This window comes from Eutrema salsugineum, unplaced genomic scaffold, assembly GCF_000478725.1.
Source record: "Eutrema salsugineum unplaced genomic scaffold, Eutsalg1_0 scaffold_7, whole genome shotgun sequence".
Lineage (NCBI taxonomy): Eukaryota > Viridiplantae > Streptophyta > Magnoliopsida > Brassicales > Brassicaceae > Eutrema > Eutrema salsugineum.
The window spans coordinates 7,142,178-7,164,929 of NW_006256486.1; the positions used below are offsets into that span (position 1 = coordinate 7,142,178).

General features: G+C 44.9%; 1 protein-coding gene across 1 annotated transcript; it reads left to right on the forward strand.

Moving 5' to 3' along the window:
• Nucleotides 1-19,282: 19,282 nt before the first annotated feature.
• Nucleotides 19,283-19,861, forward strand: LOC112083022. Its single transcript, XM_024150743.1, has one exon. It carries the CDS (start codon nucleotides 19,283-19,285, stop codon nucleotides 19,859-19,861), a length of 579 nt encoding a protein of 192 aa, XP_024006511.1.
• The last annotated feature ends 2,891 nt before the right edge of the window (nucleotides 19,862-22,752 follow it).

Genomic DNA, 22,752 nt, shown 5'->3' on the forward strand with positions numbered 1-22,752 from the left:
GATCGAAAACACAAAAAGGGTTCTGAAAAACATTAAAGTCCGAAAGAAGATTAAAGGTAAAAAGACTTCTCTTCAAGGAGAAGAAGTAAAACCTCCACCAACCGGAAGTGATAAAGGCACATCAAGTTGGGTGCCATTCAAATCAGCCTGATTCCTCATGCTTACGTCGAGCTAAACGACTTAAAACAAAAGCGCTTAATGGGAGGCAACCCATTTAGGTACTCTTTCTTTTAACTTATTTGTTTTGAATGATTTAAAATATTAAAATTAAAAATAAAAATAATTCTTTAGTGTAATTAATAGTTGGACAAGTGTTTTTATATATTAGATCACAAAGTGTTTCTTTTGCTTTCAAGCATTGCACCGTCTTTTAGAGAAGCGTGAGCTTCGTTCTCTTGACCTAGAGCTGAAAAGGCTACAGCTTGGAGATAGGATGCGATATGCCAAGCAGGAGATATGACTTGGGCTTGCATTGCATCGTTTAGTGCCTCTTTAGGCATCTCGTTCATCAGGTAACACAGATTGACTCCTTCTTTTCCTTTTTAGAGTTTATGCTTTCTTCTTCTTTTTAAGTATTAGGTATTTTATAAAACAAAAACACAAAAATCAGAAAATTAGAAAAAAACCAAGGAGAAAAAGGTAGGTTTTTAGCTGCTCGGCCCGGCAAAGACGAGAAGATCGGACAATAGGCCGCAGGAGGAAGAGCCGCGGTCGCGACCGTTCGACCCGCGGCCAAGGGTGCATCGACCGCGGCGCCGTGAATGTGACTGCGGCCGAGCCCTCAGCCACCGCGGTCGCGCGTCTCTTGACCGCGGCCGTTGGTCGTTGAGGTGACGCCGCAGATTTCTGCCGCTTCCCGGTGTTGCCTGGTGTTTACCTGATGATTTCCCGGTGTTACTTGGTGATTTCCCGGTATTGCCTGGTGTTTGCCTGGTGATTTCCCGGTGTTGCCTGGTGTTTTCCTGGTGTTTGCCTGGTGATTCCCAGTGATTCCCGGTGTTTCCGGAAATGTTCCCGGTAAAACCCGAAAAGATCCTCCGTAAGTTTTAAACTTTCCTAATGTGCAAACAAGAAAGGTAAGTTCCCGTAAACTTAAAAATTTCCAGAAATTTTCCGTTTTTGCTTCAAAAACGCTTTTTAAAGAAAAGAAACAAACTTTTTGGATCAAAACTCTTTCTTCTCTTCGCTTCCAAAAGACTTAGAGATTTAGGAGAAAGAACACATTTTTCAATTCTTAAGCTTTTTAAGAGATTTTTGGCTCAAACCTCACTCTTTTTCAAAGCTGATTTCAATTCTGCCATCAATTCTCTATTTCCAGCAAGGTATGAACCTCAAACTCACCATTCTTACTCGATTTTGAACATAGGGTTTTCTTTAAATACCCAAAATCTTGGTCTATTGATGGTGGAAATAGCTTAAAAATGATAGATTATCCATTTAGGTTATCTAAAAATCGATTTTAGCCCCTAGTGATGGTGAACTTGATGTGGTGTGTCGTGGGTGTCAAGTTTTACCCTAATTGAAATCAATAGCCGCAAGTGCACAGCTGATCAATTGTAGTACTTAGGGATCGAATCCACAGGGAAAGAGGATCTTTTGCTGCAAAAAGCCTTTGAAATAAGTTAAAGTAAGGAAGTCTAGAACAAAAACGGTTTGATGGGGGTTTGGTGGTGTCTTTAAAATGTAAAAAATGAAATATTAAAAGAGAATACGGAAATTAAATGACGTAATAACTAAACTTAACGAAAATGACTAAAAATGATAAAAACGGATATTCTAATGCTTAAATGAAAATGAACTAAAAAGGAAAGACAATATTGAACTAAAGCTTAAAGAAAAATCGGTGTAAAACAATGGAGAAGAAAGCGTTGGGGTTCAGGGACTTTTCTCAGGGGTACGAACGATTCAAAACATTGCTAGAGAGGAAATTTTGTAAGATCTTAGATTAAACTTTTCGAACTGGAGTCACGGACGTATGAATACGCCACTGTCGTGATCATAGACAACTATCTCTCTCAACCCTGACCAGTAGGTTTCCACTCTGGCCCTGGAAGAGAAGAGATGCATTATGTTTAAGACTCGTCCTAATTCACAAATCTCCCATAGGTAGGTTTCCACTCCTATGTTTGTTTTTCTCTCCCAAACTAGATCTGATACCTGATGAACACTTTCGTGTCACCAAGCATCTGGATCAGATTGTAGTTCATGACGCTACTCTCATGCAGTAAAAACGAATTCAGAAGAAAAAGTTATAAGATTCAGCTCAATAGCCAATGGAATCCTCATCGAACATATAAATCCCCATCGAAAATCCCTTAATCCCAACAATAAAACTACTCAGACATAATAAACGAAATCAAAGACATAGTATTAAGAAGTAGAATAGAAACCGAAATTGAAAAAGAAAGAACAAGGGTTCAAGAGAACAAATCTCTCTCTCCCTAAAAGCTAAAGCAAAAACAATAAAAGTATGGAGTAAATATTTCGGTGGTCTAAGGTTGCACACGATTTCTAGGGCTCCTAAGACACGTATTTATAGTGCTCAAGACCTCTCTGGACGTCACTTAGGGTTTCTCCAAATGTGGGCTTCAGAAATGGGCTTTTTGGGCTTGGAGGTTGAAGGCCGTGGTTGGGAGTGCTGTGACCGCGGGGAATGGGTGGTTTGCCGCGGTCGGGATGCTCCTGACCGCGGGAAAATGCTTGTTGGCCGCGGGTGGAAGTACTTGCCAGCTGGTTTACGGGACATCTTGATCTTCGCGTATCTTTTGATTGAACCGTTGGATTGCCAAGCTGTAAAGTGCACTGGAAAGCTGATACTTCCATCTTTAAGGTCTCCAAATTTGAGCTGGATCAGACGGTGAGAAGGCCTTCAATCAGGGGTGAACTTCTGACGGTTTGACTCTGAGCTAAAATCTGGTTTTCTATCCATTTTGTTAAGCTTTTCCCTAAGTTACCTGAAAAGAGTCTTGGAACTACAAATACTAGAAAAACGTAATAAAAGTACTTGAAAGCAATTAAAAACATAGAAAAAGTATTTCAAAACGGTCCATAAAAGTGGTCAAAATACGGTGTTATCACCTAGCTTAAGAGGAATTGAAATTTTTGAAATTTGGATTCTACATGCTTAATAAAAATCGAATTTGGAAGAGCAAAATTGATAAATTTGATTTATTCTTGTGTGATTAGTGATTAGTATTGGGTAATCTTTAGAATTCACATGGAAATTGCTCATTAAAACCGATTTTTAGAAGATTTCTATGTTGAGAACATCAAAAATCCGAATTTAGTCATGAACTACTTGATTTCTCTGATTTAATATCAATTTTGTTTGCTCATAGTTTTAATTAATCTCTTTATACTAGTATTAGTATAACAGATCTTAATGTGTTAAAATTAGCATCCAAACTCACTCTTTTTCCAAGAATCATTTCATTTTGCAGAAAATGGACGAAACCAGATCCCGAAGGAGCCGTCGAACTGGTGGCAGCTCCGATGACATTCCCGACGATGCTACTCTAGGAGAGTACATGCTGAACCAAGCCAGACCGAGAAGAAGAAGCTATGTGATGAGATTGCTCCAACACTCGAGGGAAACACGAGCACCTCCTGAGCCACCACAGATTCGATACATTGGGAGGGAGACGAACCCGAGAGTGGACTATGCAAGGCGTTTCAAGAAGCTGAACATCAAACCCACGCCTTGCATTGATTATCATACACTTGAGATGCTTGGAATCAGAGAGGATGTGATCTGGTACATCGATGAACTTAAGCTGAGACCCTACTTGGAGCTGAACCTTCCGACTTATCCTGAGCTAGTCTGTGAGCTTTTAGCGACCGTTACACTCCACCACACGAAGAGGAGGAACCCCAGAGCATCAGATGGCATCTTGTCATTCTCTATCCGCGGACAGCCTTATTCTCTCACCATTTCCGAGGTTTGTGAAGCTCTTAAGCTTCCATACACTGATGGCATTATCTTGAAGATGAACCTGATCTTAACCTGTGGAGAGAGATGGGTCATGGAGCCTATGATAGTGGGAGATCTAAGTCAGCCCTTCTTAGCCACCCAGCAGTGAGAGTTGTGCACAAACTCTTAGCACACACGATCTTCTCTAGAGCCAACATGGGAGGTGTTTTGAAGACTGAGCTCATTACACTTCAGATCCCATTTATGGACGACCCACGACTTGCCTGCTTTGCCTGGATCATATCGCAGAATATGGTAAAGGTGAAGCATGATTTACATGGTTGCGATGACGCTACTCCAGCTTTCGGGAGTGCTATTACAGCTATACTACAGGCTGTAGGATTCGATTTCTCATCTGACGAACCACTTCCCGATGTCTGGTATGATCTAATTTACCTCTCTCACGATCACACTATCTTTCGTGCCGCTTTCGATCCAGACAGGTTTGGTTACAAGTATTGCACTGGCACCGAGGAGCACCGAGTCCGCTTACCTTCAGCGTCTATCCCGCGATTGTGCAACGGAGGACGCCCTCGATGGACTCCGGAATCCGATGATGTTCTTCCATCCGTACCTCGTCTACCATTCACCATTGGCCATTACATAGTGGCCAAGGCGAGGCGTGATGCAGCTGCAGCCCGTGCTCATTTTCAGCCATCTATTCCGACCGGCCACACCTCATCATCTACATCATCACACACTCATTCCGATCTGAAGCGCAGAGTTGAGAGACAGGGACGATGCTTTGAGCGCGTTGTCACCTTCTTACAGGAGCAGCACCAGTTCGCAGACGACACTTCGGAAGATGAGTGATTGATCAGCACTTCACTACCATCACGGTTCTATCATCATTTTCTTTTCCTTTATCTTATTTCGCTTTTATTCACCATCTTCTCACCAACTTTTTCACACTGGGGACAGTGTGATTTAAGTCTGGGGGAGGATGTCTATCCGTACTAATTATTTTCCTGCTTTTGCTTTTTAATTTCAAGTACTTTTTAAATTTTAGTATGTAACCTATTCGACATTAAGTATTTTTCAGGAATGTTTGACGCAAAACTATAATGATTTAGACCTGCACACTTCTACACTATGCATGATAGCTCATTTGTGGTTAGCACTAGACTAGGCGGTAGCTAGAGTACTTGCACTACGAACTCCCACCAGAGGACTTCTATTCATGGAGATTCTTTCTGACAGGATATACTAGCTCATTTTATTTGGACTTAATATTGATATCTAATTTTCTCATCATTGATTTTAGGCAGGCATCGACATACACATCTAGGACGTCTTTTACCATCACTTTAACCACTCTTTATCGTCCTAGATGACCAGTTTATCTTTATCTGGTACCATACCCTAAACCCAAAAATTTTGTTTTCAATCCTCATGCATTCTCTCTTTAGTTTATATCAGCAGATATGTGCAAAAACGTCGGAGAGAAGAGGAGCGACGCAGTTTTCAGTCACTCGCAAAAGAGACTGAATGGAATTGGGAAGGAAGAGTATCAGAAACATAATAAAGCTTTACAAGACAGATATTAACTGGTAAATTCGTGCTCTCTAAGACTATATCTAAAGCTGTTCCCTTTCTTTATCTAAAAAAAAAAAAAAACGTGAAAAGAGAAAGGGAAACAAAAAGCCTAATGAGTCTTAGATTGTCGAAATTTGTGGAGCAATGAGCAACCGCTATTCGTTTAAGGAGCTATTGTTTTGAAAGATTTACAAAAATCTATGTCTGGGGGAGTTTGGAGAGAACTTGAGGAAGAAGACCATGAATCTATGTCAAGAAAAAAGTGACTGAAAACTGTGGATACCAACAGCTTCACTCTCTCTTGCGGTTTTGCATAATGTCCTGCATCCTCCAGATCTTCAGGTAACCCTTAAACACTTTAAGCCATACCCCCAAAATAATCCTTCTTTACACCTAGCCTAGATTGCCTTGCCTAGATTTTCTTTGATGAGAATTCCACCGAGATTTTTAATGAATGTTAAGAGCTAGTTGACTGGAAGTTAGATCTTAGTGCATAGATTTCTGCATGACGGATTAACGGACTAGTTATGCCTGTATTGATGGTGAGAATTTTCTAGGCTATTCCCGATTGATGCATACTGATTGATATTGGTCTAGAAGTTTGGTCTCTGAGATTTTGTTTAGTTCCTGCGTTTTCAAACCTCTCGCCGAGATTAGCCTTTGTTTTGTTTGAGGACAAACAAAAGACTAAGTCTGGGGGAGTTGATAACACCGGATTTTGACCATTTTTATGGATCATTTAATATATTTTACAGGTGTTTTTACTCCATTTTCAAAGGTTTTCAAAGGATTTCTATGTTTCCGGATTTTAAAAGACTTTTCAGGTAATTTGGGATAAAGAGGCACAAAGTGGAACAAAAAGACTCTTTTGGATAAATGCAGACCGTCAGAACTCTCATGGAGAGACGAAGACCTTCTCACCGTCTGATCACCCTCAAAATTGGAAAACTTATAGAAGAATCAACCAGCTTTCAAATGCACTTGGTTTGGAGACATTCCAACAGTTGGATCTCAAGATATTCGATTAGCCCCGGAGCCACGCAGAGTCGGCCAGCAGCTCACGCGACCGCGGCCAACAAGCTATTTGCCGCGGTCAGAAGCTTCCCGACCGCGGCCAACAAGCTATTTGCCGCGGTCACAACACTCCCGACCGCGGCATTCAAGCTCCGACTTAAAGCCCACTTATCTGAAGCCCAAAGTCATTCCCAGCATCAATTCCGGAACCCTAGAGACCATGGAGTATTGGAGACTATAAATACATGTCATCAGGTCGTTTAGAGAGAACCCTTCATACTTTACAGAAACCCTTTTCCTTTAACCGTTTTTATGAGATTTTTGTAGAAGATTGTTCAAGTCCGAGTTCTTCAATAGAGAAGCTTTCTTTATCTCTTTTCTTTACTGTTTTTCATTACTTTTATTAAAACCAATGATGATGTCGAACTCAGCCATGTCTGAGTAGATCCCAAGTTGGGCTTAGGGTTCTCGAAAGGGGCTCTCATAATCGATTAAGACATCTAAGTTTATAGATCTGGGATTTTGACCTGTTCTCTGTTTATTCTTGTTCTTATTGCATGTATGCTTAATTGATCACCTAGTATCTGATCTAGATAGTTAGTGTTGCGAAAGTTTTCATTAAGTATCAGCCCTAGAATGAAACAGGCGTGTTTTCCGTAGGAGTGGAAACCTACCTGCGGCGAGATCGTGAGTATTGACGAGTCTTGTGCAGCTCTTGTGTTTTCTCCCTTCCAGGGCCAGAGTGGAAACCTACTGGTCAGGGTTGCGAGAAACAGTTGGTTATGATCACGACAGTGACGTAGTCATACCGCCGTACTCTAGCTCTAGAACCCTTATATTGTTATCCGTCAATCCCAATCTATCTACCTTAGTGTTAAAACCGATTATGATCCCTTAGAATTCCCAAAAGCTCAGCGTTTTTAGCCATAGTTTACTATTCCATTGATTTTTACTTGTTTTCTTAGACCTGCATTTCAATTTCATTAGTTCATTATTTACTTGCCTTATTTACTTTTCATGCGATATCTTACTTGCTTATTTAGTCTTTCATTCGATATTTGCCTATTCTAATTGCATTCCATTCGATTTTCTTACCTGCTTTTTAGGATAGATTTATTTGCTTTCCTTTGTTTTAGTTTAATTCGCAAGAAAAACAACCAACCTTTAAAACCAATTTAGTCTAGACATAAAGTTAAAAACCGTAGAAGAATACCAGGCACACAAATCTCTATGGATTCAATCCCTAAATACTACAACTGATTAGCTGTGCACTTGCGGCTTTCTTTTGTTTTGTTAAGGGTAAAACGTGTTCCCTCACACAGTTGATACGAGCACGCATCAGTGATCATCTTCAAATCCCTGCAGATGGTTACCTGTGAGCTCATCTTGCTGGGCTCTCAAACAGTGGTCATTGTTTCGGTAATATACGCCTCAAATATGGCTGAGGAAAGAGTGACTCTTTGGAAAGAGATTACTTGTTGATAAGTGAATATCGACAAGGGGCAAAACAGTATTTTAGATCGGTAAACTCGGGTTTTATGGGATCGAATCGAAAGAGTACAACTGAGTTCGGTTATTAAGTAGAGAATAACGAACTAAGACTTTATGAAACTAGGAATCTAAAGTGGTGAGTTCTCAGTCTCTAAGTCTTCTCTGGAATATCTTGTGTCTTCCGGTGTCGATTCCTCTTCCTTTATATATATCTTCTAAGTCGGTCATCGAGTGCACCTTCTACGATATGGGACCGAGAGGACCCTCTCGGTCCTTTTCCTTTTCTCATAACAGTTTCCTTTTTCCATTCGGAAACTTTCTATTTTCACAGAACTCGGAGAAGACTTTCCAGTTCCTTCGAGAAGTTTCTAGCCGACCTCGGTTTAATGGGCTGCGCTTGGCCCAAGAATTTACTCGGCCCAGTCTTCCCGGTACATTCCCTTCGTAAACCAGGCTTACGTCGTGCCGATCTCGGTTTGTACTGGAGAAAACCGGGGGTGCGGTTTTCACCTCCAACAGTTAGCCTCCCCCCCCCCTCAGTTCGATGAAAGGGTACGGCTTTTTGTCAAACTCATTTGATCTAAACTTAAAAGTTAGTCACGAACCGAGCTCGGTAGCGGCAAGCGATTCGTTTTCCCGTACGTTTTGCAACCTATCTTTAATGAGGCGCGTGAATTCCGGGATTTCACGAAAATCGAGGAACCACGATTCCCACTGTTTATAAAGGAATAAATCCCCAACGCATTCATTATTCTCGCTCAAGCATATATAAGGTACGCTGCTCTCCCTTCTGACCTCTACCACAAGATTTCTTCTGAGGTTCCAAGTCTCCCGGCAATCTCCGAACTCCAGTTTCCAAACCTGTACAAGGGGATTGCTCGCACAACTGCCGTGGTACTTTCCTTATACCTTTTCTTTATTTTAATATTTTTTCTAAGTATGAGCTCTAACTTATGCTTTACTTTGTGCAGCTCGCCAGTCAGACCAACAACTTGGTCGCGGCGTATGAAGTTGCGTTATACGACGAGCAGGTTAGAGTCGCCGAGCTTGAGGAGAGGGTCTCCAAGGCGGAAGAACGTCTCGCCACCGAGCTCCAGATCAACGACTCTCTCCATACTGCTGTCGATTTTCTGAAGCAGGAGAGTTCGGAGCTCAAGGCAGTGAGAGCCGAATTGACCGAGGCACATGGCTTGCTTTCTCGGGAGTTCGAGAAGGACAAGGAGCGGCTTCAGGGCTTGGTGGCCCACTGGAAAGGTAGAGCAAGGAGCGTTCACGCGAAGGCTTGCAAACGTTTGGAGAAGGTGATCTGCAGCTTGGATGACGCAGATCGAGCCCGCAAGCCTTACTTGGTGGTCAACCAGCTTACTGGGGTTCTCGGCTTCATCAAGCAGCTGAAGAAGAAAGGTTTGTACGAGGTCCCGCCTGAGATGGTAGCTGACATTGAGGCGAAGCATGCTAAGGCATTGGAAGACTTTCGTTCAATCGATGCTTGCGTTCTCACCGAGGAGGATAAGCGGATGTCTCCTTTCCCGGACAAGGATGATGTCCCGATCGCGAATGTGACTCAGAGTGCGCAAGATCCACTGAGGGGCGAACAGTTCGGCTCAAACGAAGATATGCTCAATGTCGATCAGGCTGCGACTTCCAAGACGGGTTAGTCTTTTTCTTTTTCTTCTCATACTTGAACTTACTTGCCCTTTCATGGGCATATTTTACATGTAATGTTTTATTTCCGGACCCTCGGTGGGTTCTTGAACTTATTGCTTTTCGCAAGATTTTATAATATGTCTTTTCGTTCTTTTGATGGTATCTAATTTTTCCTTAGTTTTTTTTGTTTTTGTTCTTTTCGCAAGTAGTAGATCGGTAACTTAGCAAGTGACGTTTGAACATAATTTTATCTTTCGGTAACGAATTGCGATAATTTGGCTTACATTTGCGAGTGTTGAGAACTCGGCTTACGGTGCGAATCTGAGGAGTTCGGCTTATCGTGCGAGCATTTGAGCTCGGCCTGGGGAACCCAAGTGAATCGTGTCGTACTGGAAGAGTGAATTTACTCGAACTCTTGTAAGCGCACGAAACGAGTTCAAGGTTTTTCTAAGTCGAACCTAAGTATGCGAGATGAGCTCGGCTTATTGTTCTTGGTGACTTATAAATTTAATTGCGAGACTGGCCCCGACTTGGTTTTTACCACGGCACCATGTGGGTGTTCGCGAGACGGATCTCGGCTTTTTAAGTTTGCATTCATGTGGAACGCTATCGAACAACTGGCCAGGAAGTCGATGTAAAAACAAGGAGTTCAGTATCTTGTGATTTCCGAACTAAAACTTGGATGTTTTTTTACTTAATAAAACTTTATTGATGTTATAGCTGGACTCGGTAACGAGCTGCCTACGTACCCCTTAAAGAGATCAAGCCATTCATAGTTATAAGTACAAAAATTTTTTTGCTCCGGACTAAGTAGTTCGGAGGCTTTTTTTTTTTTTTTTTTTGGTCTCGTAACGAACTAGTAGTAGTATCGTTTGAGATGCATTGAGTTCCAAGATCGGGGGATCAGAGTTCCGTCTAACTTCATGAGTTGACAAACGCCGGGCTTAACAACCTTCATCACTTGGTATGGTCCTTCCCAGTTCGCGCCGAGTTTTCCTGCATTCTTTTCTTTTCTGTTTTGATAGACTTTGCGAAGTACGAGATCGCCATCTTCAAAGTGACGGCCTTTAACCTTGTTGTTGTAGTAACGAGCTGCTAGTTGTTGGTAGTTTTGTATCCGGAGTAATGCTCGTTCGCGATGTTCTTCGACTAAGTCAATTGTGTCGAGCATCATGTCGTTATTTGCGTCGGGTTGCTGGGTGAGCATGGTTCGGCGAATACTCGGGACGTTGAGTTCGGCTGGACGCATAGCTTCCGTTCCATATGCGAAGAAGAAAGGTGACTGACCGGTCGAACGCCGTGGTGTAGTTCGGTGGGACCATAAGACGCCATCGAGTTCGTCCGCCCAAGTTCCCTTAGCGGTATCTAGTTGCTTCTTCAGACCATCAATAATGGTTTTGTTCGTGGCTTCGGCTTGCCCGTTTCCTTGTGGGTATCGCGGGGTAGAGAAACTTAGTCGGATTTTCCACTTGGCGCAAAAATCTGTGAAAATTATCGAAGTGAACTGGGTTCCGTTGTCCGTAACGATCTCGTATGGGACTCCGTGTCGGCAGATGATAAATTTCCATACGAACTTCTTGACATCGATTCCATGTATCTCGGGGTATGCCTCGGTCTCGACCCATTTGGTGAAGTAGTCGGTGACGACCAGAATGTATTGCTTCTGAGTTGAAGATCGGCAAAAAGAACCGATGATGTCCAATGCCCAACGCATGAAAGGATATGGTGCGGTCAAGGTCATCAAGAGCTCGGTAGGAAGGTTGATCATTGGGCCATGTCGTTGGCACTTCTCGCAGCATGCTGTATACTTTTCGCAGTCAGAAAGCATAGTAGGCCAGTAATAGCCAGCTTTTTTGATCTTGAACGCCAAAGACCGAACTCCGGAGTGATTCCCTCCTTTTCCTTTGTGTACTTTCTGCATTACTTCCATGATGTCGTTGCCGTGAACACAAGTCAAGAGTACACTGGACGCGTCCCATCTGAGGAGAGTGCCCTTAATGACCACGTACCGAGCTGCACCCGCCTTGAGGCGCCAAGCCGCCCATTTATCTGCGGGGACAGTTCCATCTCCAATGTAGCCCACAATTTCTAAGGTCCAATCTTCAGGCTCATCTTCACCTTCGGCTTCGATATCGATTGAAACGTGTTGGCCTTCGGACTCGTCTTCGAGATCGGATTCGTCCATGTTGGTGTTGAGATCGGTGACGACTTCTCTGGGTTTCGTCTTCCGGGTGAGGGGTGGAGTGAGATTGGGTTGGGGTTCGTAATCACGTCGTTTTGTAACGACGTTGCAGTTCGGACTAGGCTCGATACTTGGTCGTTTGATTGCTGCGATTGGGATAGTTCGCCGAAGATCAGAATCGGAATTAGTCGCGAGAGTGGCTAAGGCATCGGCGGTTGCATTCTCATCACGAGGTATCTTTGTAAGCTAGAAGGTTGAGAACTCCGAAGCAGCATCCTTAAGGACTTTGAGGTACGCGTCCATGCGATCGTTCTTGGCCTCGTATTCGCCGTGAAACTGGTTAGCTACAAGTTGAGAGTCGCAGTAGGCATGTACATGCTCGGCGCCAATACCTTTAGCAAGTCGTAGTCCGGCAATCAATGCTTCGTATTCGGCTTCGTTGTTGGATGCCGAGAAGCCAAGGCGGAATGATTGTTCGATAACCTCTCCTTCGGGAGACTTAAGACGAATCCCGATGCCGGATCCTTTATGGGAAGAGGAGCCATCGGCATGGAGAATCCAAGGTTGTATGACCGGATTAGTTTCGACGAGCTCAGGTGGGAGTTCAACCAAGAAATCCGCCAAGACTTGAGACTTTGCAGTTTTTCCGCGGTATTCGATATCATACTCGCCAAGTTCGATGGTCCATTTGGCGAGTCGGCTGGATTGACTTGGGCTGTGAAGGAAAGTGCGAAGAGGGTGGTCAGTCAGGACGACGATTGAATGAGATTGAAAATACGGGCGTAACTTCCTTGCGGAAATAACCACGGAAAAGGCGAACTTCTCCAAGGTCGGGTAACGATACTCTGACCCATCAAGGGATTTACTTCTGCTCGCCACGATCTTCTCGAACAAGAACACTGCTGACCGCGTACTCCGAAATTGCGATGTAGAGGTAAAGTGTCTCGCCGGTTTCGGGTTTGGATAAGACTGGTGGCGTAGACATGTATTTCTTAAGTTCGGCAAAAGCTTCTTCGCACTTCTCATTCCATTCGAGATGTTTGTTACCGCGAAGAAGTTGGTAGAAGGGCAAGCACTTGTCTGTCGATCTAGATATAAACCGATTAAGTGCTGCAATGCGTCTAGTGAGTCGTTGAACTTCGCGTTTGGTTGTTGGAGATGGGAGCTTGAGTATAGCTGCGATTTGTTTCGGGTTAGCTTCAATACCGCGCCGTGTGACTATATGTCCGAGGAACTCTCCGGACGTTACGTTGAACGTGCACTTAGTGGGATTGAGCTTCATGCCATACTGGTCTAAAATATCAAAGCAGGTGCGAAGATGACCGACGTGATCGGAAGCGATGAGTGATTTCACGAGCATATCGTCAATGTAAACTTCCATAGTTCGCCCGAGCTGGCTTGCGAACATCCGGTTCACCAGTCGTTGATACGTTGCTCCAGCATTCTTCAAACCGAAAGGCATGACCTTATAGCAGTATATGCCGCGGTCCGTGATGAGCGATGTCTTTTCCCGATCTTGTGGATGCAAAAGAATCTGATTGTATCCGGAGAATGCATCCATAAACGAGAGTAGTTCGTTTCCGGCAGTTGCTTCCACAAGGCGGTCGATATGAGGCAAAGGAAAGCTATCTTTCGGACATGCTTTATTGAGATCGGTAAAATCGACGCAAATCCTCCATTTACCGTTCTTCTTCTTGACAACTACGGGATTTGCCAACCAATCAGGATATTTGACCTCGGTGATAGATCCTGCTTTGAGCAACCGCTCGACCTCATCGTTGACGGCTTGTGCCTTTTCTGGTCCGAGCTTTCGGCGTTTCTGCTTGATCGACTTGTACGTCGGATCGATGTTGAGCTAATGACATGCGATCTGTGGATCAATCTCGGGCTTATCCTCTACCGATCATGCGAAGGTGGACGAATGTTGTTTCATGAAGTGAATGAGTGCATCGCGGTTACTTGAGTCGAGTTTGGCACCGATACCGACTTGACGCTCCGGCCTTAGTTCGTCGATGCAAACTTGAATAATGGACTCCTGCTTGGGTTTTGTTTGCTGAACGATGAGCTCGGTCGTCGTACCTTGCAAAATGATGACACAAGCTTGGTTGGCTGAACGAAGCTTACACTCGTTTATGTAACATGATCGAGCGACGGCTTGGTTTTCTCGGAGAGTGTAAACACCGTCGGGAGTTGGGAACTTCAGTCACTGATGGTACGTTGAGGCCACTGCCTTCATCGCGTGTAACCATGGTGTATCGAGAATAGCGTTGTAAATCGCTGGTTTGTCGTGGATGAGGAACTGGATGATTTTCGCGACTCCGGCGAGGTAGATCGGGATTTTAACCATGCCGACCGTCATGCAGCGTTCGCCGTCGAAACCTGTAAGTGGCTCGATAAAAAGCTCGATCTTATCTGATGGTAGGTCAAGCTGGTCAAGTGCGTCCTTGAAGATAATGTTGACCGAACTGCCTGTATCGATCAGAATGCGGCTAACTTCAACATCGTCGAGAAGTAGTTCGACGACGAGGGCGTCGTTATGCGGCTTATGCAACCCGATTGTGTCGGCCTCGGTAAATACCAAGGGTGTTCCCTTCGGCGGATCGTGCGGGATTTTGGGCGCACTGGCGGCCTGTCTACTGTATTATTTGATAGCCCGAACCGAATAGCTGCAAGCTTCAATAGCCCCCATTATCATGTTGACACGTTTCCTTGCTTTGGGAGCATGGTTTTCTTGTGCTCGGTCGTCGCGATTGCGTTTCTGTTGTTCGGGCAAAGCTAGCGGATTCGGTGGAGGCGGTGGTAACGCCGGTCAAGCTGGTGGAGTTGGTGGATCCTTGGCGATGGCGTTCTCGAGCTGTACGTTATTTGGTCGAGGCATGTTTGACCAACGGAGATCATCAATCGAGATTTGCCCACTGTTCCTTGGCGTGTTCGAGCGACGGAGATCGTCAACCGAGATTGGCCCCTTTCGGTATTGTCCGAGTAGATATTCTCGCAGGTGTCTGCATTCTTCGGTGCTATGTCCTTTACAGTTGTGGAATGCGCAGAACAAGGATTCGTCCTGATCGTCTTCGCCACAGACCCATTTATTGTTCCATTGTTTGGTTGGTTGTTGGATCGCATTAGCATAGAACTTCTTACGATTCTCGTACCCTCTGCTGTAGCCTGACTGTAGTTCGTTAGTTCTTGCTTTAGAACGTTCGGACTGCTTTGCCGAATAGTTTTGCTCATAAGCGGCCTCCTCTTCTTGTTCGGCGATGTAAGTATTAGCTCGGTGTAGTGCATCCTCTAACGCCTGTGGAGGGTTATGCGTGATCGCGCTTCGGAAGCTAGTCTTTATCCGAGCTCCTTTCTGAAGGCACAAGAGGGCGGCTTCATCGCTGATCGTATAGCGACAATCGTCTTAAAACGCTGGATGAAATCGCGTAGGCTCTCACTTGCTCCTTGGGCTATTTGCCAGAGCTCAGAATTCTTGGTGTTCTGCCCGATGAACATTGAGAAGTGTTTAATGAAGGCCGTCGTCAACTCCTTATAGTTATCTATCGAGTTCGCCTCAAGTCGTGAGAACCATTCGAGAGCCACTCCTCCCAGACTCTCCACAAACAGCTGACACTGAACCGCATCCCTCTCCTCGGCGGATTTGAACTGGTATCGATTCATGCAGATGCCGAACGATGTCAAAAAGTGCCGGGGGTCAGTATTGCCTTCATAGATCTTCATCTTAAGTTTCTCCATGTGTTTGACTGGTGTTCCTGCTATGCGCGGTGTAAAGGGTGTCTTTTGTGTTTCCTGAATGACGCGCTCGATCTCCGGAGCTGCGCTTGTTGCTTGATGTATTTTCGAGGTAATCTCGCGAAGTTGTGCCTTCATCGCTTCAAACTCAGCGTCACGACTTAGATCCGATGCTGGTGCGTTCGCTGATCCGACTGCGGTAGATCTCATAGTTCCGGCTGGGTCTCCGTCAGTATTGAGGTCGTCAATGATGTTCCGAACTCGAAGGGGAGTTCGTGCTTGACTGAGCTCGGCGATTTGTGCTGCCATCTGACTGAAACGTTCCTCGCTCATTTTGTTAATGGCCTCGAACTGAGCGTTGAACACTTGGAGCAATAGTTCAGTTCCAAAACCTCCTACGGCTACGGGAGTTTGGCCGACTTCAGTCCCCGCGTTTTCCCCAGGAATTCCTTCTCCTTGCTCTGCAGGGTTTTGGACGTTAGCGTTCTCTCCACCGAGAGGGTTTCCTTCCTCCTGAATGTTGGCTTGGTCCGTCATTGCTGATTCGATCTATCCGAAGTCCGATCTAAAACTGAAAATTCTGTTTAGGCCCCCTACCTGGCGCGCCAATTGTTGATAAGTGAATATCGACAAGGGGCAACACAGTAAACTCGGGTTTTATTGGATCGAATTGAAAGAGTACAACTGAGTTCGGTTATTAAGTAGAGAATAACGAACTAAGACTTTATGAAACTAGGAATCTAAAGTGGTGAGTTCTCAGTCTCTAAGTCTTCTCTGGAATATCTTGTGTCTTCCATTGTCGATTCCTCTTCCTTTATATATATCTTCTAAGTCGGTCATCGAGTACACCTTCTACGATATGGGACCGAGAGGACTTTCCTTTTCTCTCGGTCCTTTTCCTTTTCTCATAACAGTTTCCTTTTTCCATTCGGAAACTTTCTATTTTCACCAAACTCGGAAAAGACTTCCCAGTTCCTTCGAGAAGTTTCTAGCCGACCTCGGTTTAATGGGCTGCGCTCGGCCCAGTCTTCTCGGTACATTCCCTTCGTAAACCGGGCTTACGTCGTGCCGATCTCGGTTTTTACCGGAGAAAACCGGGGGTGCGGTTTTCACCTCCAACATTACTGATCTTACTTCAAGCAGTATCCTTCAGGGTAAACCGTGGCTAGTTATCGGAGATTTTAATCAAGTACTAGACCCGCTGGAGCATTCCCTGGCTGCCAGTATGAACGTTGATAAAAGAACAAGGGTCTTCAGGCAATGTTTGGTGGAGGCAGATTTACACGACCTTAACTTCAGGGGAAACACCTTTACATGGTGGAACAAGCGGAAATCTAGTCCTGTGGAAAAGAAAATAGATAGAATTCTGGTGAATGATTTTTAGTATAACTTCTTCCCTTCGGCTCTTGCGTCATTTGATAATCCTGACTTCTCTGATCATGCAGCTTGCACGGTTGCTTTGGATCCTTTCATGGAGAAGCCAAAAAAGCCGTTCAAATTCTTCAATTTGCTCCTTCACAACAAGGAGTTTGTGCCCTTTATTGCAGCAAACTGGTATTCTATAAATGTGGTGGGTTCCTTAATGTTTCAGGTATCTAAAAAACTCAAGATATTGAAGAAGGCAATCAGAGATTTCAGCAAAGATAACTACTCAGGGATCGAGAAAAGAACTCGTGAAGCTCATGACCTCTTGCTGCGGTCCCAAAATATGATGTTTGGGAATCCAACTCCAACCAATGCTGAGCGCGGGATGGCAGCTCTTGAGAAGTGGCAGGAGCTTGCCCAAGCCGAGGAATCATTCTTCCACCAACGTTCAAGCATTGCTTGGCTAGGATTGGGAGATAGCAATACAGCGTATTATCACAAAATGCTGTCAACGAGACAAGCTCTCAATCACATTCACTATCTCTTTGATGGAAATGGTGCTAAGATTGAAACGCAAAAGAACATCCAAGATTAGTGTGTTAGTTACTTCGCGGAGCTGCTTGGGTGTGATTCAGTGCCACCCGTTTTTGAGCAATGTGATTTGAATCTGCTCCTTCAGTTCACCTGCTCCCCTGATCAGAAAAGGAACCTGGTGAAGCCCTTTTCTACGGAGGACATAAGGAATGCATTTTTCTCACTGCCAAGAAACAAAACCAGTGGCCCAGATGGTTATTCTTCTGAATTTTTTACTGAGTGCTGGGATGTAGTAGGGCCTGAGGTCTCTGATGCAGTGGCTGAGTTTTTCACTTCTGGTAAGCTTCTTAAGCAATGGAACTCAACAACTCTAGTGCTTATCCCAAAGATTGCAAACGCCTCGTCGACTTCGGACTTTAGACCCATTTCTTGCTTGAACACGGTATACAAGGTCATCTCGAAACTCCTGGCAAATCGCTTAAAGGTTATCCTCCCTCTTGTTATATCCAACTCACAGACGGCCTTTATGACTGGTCGTTTGCTGGAGGAAAATATGCTTCTAGCTACAGACTTGGTTCAGGGCTACAATGCAAAAAGAAGAGATCCTAGAGCAATGCTTAAAGTTGACCTGAGGAAAGCTTTCGATTCAGTCCGTTGGGACTTCATCTTGGAAGTTCTTCGAGCCATTGGTTTGCCTGATCAATTTGTCAATTGGATTGCTGAGTGCATATCGACACCAATGTTCACTGTGTCCGTAAATGGTTCTACTGGTGGGTTTTTTAAAAGTACTAAGGGCAGCAGGCAGGGAAATCCGTTATCTCCCTACCTTTTCGTTCTAGCGATGGAAGTTTTATCGAGATTGCTGCTCTCCAGATATAAGTCGGGTTATATTTCCTACCATCCGAGAACTGCAGAGTTTAAAATATCACACCTTATGTTCGCCGACGACGTCATGGTGTTCTTTGATGGGAGTAGTTCTTCGCTTCATGGGATTACTAAATGTATGGCAGATTTTGCGAGTTGGTCTGGGTTGGAGATGAACATGAGCAAAACGGAGCTTTTTTATGCAGGTTTGAACCACCGGGAATCCAATGCTATCACCAGCTACAGTTTCCCGGTTGGTTCACTCCCCATCAGGTATCTCGGATTACCTCTGATGAGCCGTAAGGTTAAGATAAATGAGTATGAGCCGTTGCTTAATAAGATCACACTGAAGTTCAAGATGTGGGCTGTCAAATAGCTGTCATTTGCAGGCAGAGTTCAGTTGATTGGTTCGGTTATCTCTGAAGCAGTTAACTTTTGGATTTTAGCTTTTGTTCTGCCGAAGGGTTGTATCAGAAAGATCGAAGCTCTTTGTGCCAAGTTTCTATGGTCTGGAAATATTTAAAGGGTTAAAGGTGCAAAGGTTGCTTAGAGTATGGTTTGTCTTCCAAAATCTGAAGGTGGGCTCGGGCTTCGGAGTTATTCAGTATGGAACAGAGCTCTTTGCCTCAGGTTTATCTGGTTGTTATTCTCGGGATCGGATTCTCTGTGGGATCAATGGAACAGACGTGTTCACCTGTGAGACAAAAAGCTTTTGGGCGCTTAACGAATCCAACCGTGACTCTTGGACATGGAAGCAGATTCTAAAATTGAGACCTCTGGCGAGCAGTTTCTCCAAAGCGGTCCTCGGGAATGGTAAATGTATCCGATTCTGGTTTGATTGTTGGACCCCCTTTGGGAAATTGATTGAGTTTTCCGGCGATGGGGGGTCCTAGAAGTGCTCGTATCCTTTTGCACGCTCTGGTGATGAACGCGTGTAACGACCAGGGATGGATTTAGTGGATCTGAGGTCTGAAGAGGGCCTGCAGCTCCATGCGCATCTCTCCACAATCGCCCCTCCTACTTCTGAAGCTCCAGATGACTTTTTCGAATGGTCCGCCAATGGCATTTCAAGTGAGTTATACTCTTCCTCTCGCACCTGGGAGGTTCTCAGGCCAAGATCGGATAAAAAAGATTGGGCTGATTTGGTTTGGTTCAAAGTATCGGTCCTAAAGCACGCTTTCACGATGTGGGTTGCAAACCTTAACAGACTGCCCACAAGAGTTCGTCTTGCCTCTTGTGGTCTTCAGGTTCCATTGACTTGCTGTCTCTGTTCTACGCTAGAAGAAAACTGCGATCACCTGCTGCGTACTTGTGACTATAGTATAATCGTCTGGAAACTGGTTCTCGCGAGACTTAAGCCTCACCACCAGATGTTCCAATCTTGGATTAGACAATCCAATGCGAGTGCCCCTGCAGTCTTTAGAAAGCTGGCAGCTCAGGCGATTGTTTTCCAGCTATGGAAACAGAGAAACAACATTCTGCATAACAGTGAGGTGCGAAACACGATCTCTGCAAAAAAGACATAGGAAAGGCTTTGCTGATCTTATGTCCCTCTGGATTAGATGATCACTTTTGTATTGCTCCCAACTCTAGTTCTACCTTGTTTTTTATTATTTTTTTGCCAAGGTAGAAACAAACTCTAGATTTGCTGTCTGTAAATCTGCTTTCATTTATATGATATTTACATTTTAGCAAAAAAAAAAAAAAAATACAACAGTGAACCTAAACATTTCTAAAAAATAAACACTAACTACAGACTCTCCGATTACCATAATCTGAACAGGTATAGCAAAACACAATCCAAAAGGCTATTCTACAGAGAAAAGTAAGTGATTTTCCATCCTTTGCCATTTTTTAACCTAAGGCAGGACAATGTTATGTTTTGATGTGGAGTTTAGTCTCCTACAAGCACAACATATGAAAAACTTCCTCTTTAGACAAGATGCAGAGCATAGCAGCCATGTAATTTCAACAATGCTCACAATCCATTACCTGTCCAAGACTCCAAGACCAAGGTATACTGCAAGTTCCGCACAAGTTCTATTCACTTTGTCTCTTCGTCTTCTTTACTTTATGCTCTTATTCATTCATCACTCAAGCATATAGGTCTAGCACAAATCTGGTGTTTTCACCTTTCTCAGCATTTTGGGCTTCTTCGGTCTTTGGGATATGGGGCTACTGGGCTCTCTATGAAAATTTTTGTTCAAATTGGGTTTTAATTATCGTTTTCTATTGGGTTCAATTTTGGGTTACACTTTTCCTACCTTTTAAATTTAAGAAGAAAAAAAATTATTGAAAAAATGGAATAAATGAATGAGAATATGAAACGATTCGCAATTGTTGGGTCGGTTTTCACCCCAAGTAGATAAACCACCTCAGAATGGCTAAGTATGGAAGAAAGATAAGTGGGAGAACCGTGGTCGCCAAGTGGGAGAGCCGTGGTCGCCAAGTGGGAGAGCCGTGGTCGCCAAGTGGGAGAGCCGTTCTCACCATGACAAGTGGAGAGCCGTTCTCACCAAGACAAATGGGAGAGCCATGCAGATAGGCCAGTAGGGAGAACCGTGAAAGGAGACAGGTGGGCCGAGCCGCTCAAAAGAAATGGGCCGAGCCCCACTTCAACACGTTTGGGCCGAGCCGTGTATCGGTGCGGCGGGCTAGAACATGTCTCCATGGCAAGTGGGCCGAGCCGTAAAGAAGCTTGGACGGGCCGAACCAAAGCCTTGAGAGATGAAGCCCATGAAAAACCCTAGGCGAGATACAAAGGCGGTCAGCCGCACGAGGCGATAAGGAAATATTCCGAAAATCTCGCCCAAAATTTTCGGCTAGGCGGTTTAGAAAGTTAGTATAAATATATGATGTATGCAATTCATTCGGCCAACTTTGGAAACCCTAAGCAATAAGGACTAAACACTTTACAGCAATAAAAATCCTCTTTCAATCTTACTGTTTCTTGTGATTTTCCTAGAAGTTTCAGATCCCTTAGTTTCTCTTCACAAATCCTTGGTTGTGCGAGTTTTGGCTCACACAATTTGACGCCGACTGTGGGGACTCGAAACTTTCTTACTCAAAATCGACAAGACTTTAAGATCCGAAGAACATGGCGAGCAACACCCCCGACGACAACAACAACAACAACACCGGTAACGGCGCGGAGAAGGACGCTCCGGCATCGGGCACAACGACGGCAACGATCGAAACCCAAGAGGAGATGCGAAACATGATGGCTGCGTTGATAAAGAAAATCGACGAACAGGATAAAAGAAACGAGGCGATTACGGAGAGGCTCGACGCGATGGCGGCTGAGCGACTACACCCAACTTGGAGAGCCGGAATTCCCGACCCGATGGATGGAATCCGGAGACGCTTTGATTTCTCGACACCTGCAGAAGCCTCAGGGAGCGGCGCAAGAAACCCCTCAGCTCCTCCAATGTCTCGTCTCCTCGACGAACAGACCCCCGCGGCGACCCGAGTCAACATGACCGAGCCGCCCCCTCTCCGCCGAAACTCAAGGCGACGAGCCGGCGAAGAAGAAAACGATGCGACCGACGTAGACGCCCAGCAGAATGACGGAACCGCCAATCCGCAGCAAACTGGCTCGGCTCGGCGAATAAGTCAAGAAGACCTCGCCTCGGCACTAAACGGCATCCGAACTGACGAAGTTTCTGACCCGACTCGCGGCGACAATCCAACAGAGGAGGAAGAAAACCTCCAATGGATCGAGCAGGCAGAACGCGAAGACGAGCCGAGGAGAGAGGAGCGGGAACGACCCCCCCCCCAATCAAAGGGAATGACTCACACACAAACTCTCGAACTCAAAGAGCTGCGAGCCTCGATGGTTCGGACAGAAGCTGAAATACGCGCCATGAATTCCCAGGTGCACAACGCGACGAGCGCCGCGCCCGAAATCGACCGAATGCTTGAAGAAACTCAGAGAACCCCTTTCACTGCAAGAATCACGGAGGTCAGGATTCCCTAGCCGGGGAAGGTGAGAATCCCGTTCTACGAAGGGACAACCGACCCGAAAGCACACATCACAGCGTTTCGGATAGCAATGGAACGAGCCTTCACAAAGAACGCCGCTAAACTCACCGAGCGCGAAGTAGACGCCGGATACTGCCTGCTCTTTGTGGAGCATCTCAAGGGAGCCGCACTCGAGTGGTTTTCGAGGCAGGAACGAAATTCAATCGGCAATTTTCAACAGCTCTCCGCCTTGTTCCTTAAACAATACTCGATGTTTATGGACAGAAGAACATCCGATGCCGACCTGTGGACGCTATCCCAAGGACCGAACGAACCGCTTCGGGATTACATGGCAAGATTCAAGGCAGTCGAATCCAAAATAGAAGGGATAAGCGACAAGGCTGCGCTCGAGGCTCTGAAACGATCTTTGTGGTACAAATCCAAGTTCCGACGGGAG

Excerpts from the sequence above, each read along its gene's own strand:
- LOC112083022 (XM_024150743.1), top strand. The coding sequence starts at position 19,283 with ATGGATTTAGTGGATCTGAGGTCTGAAGAGGGCCTGCAGCTCCATGCG.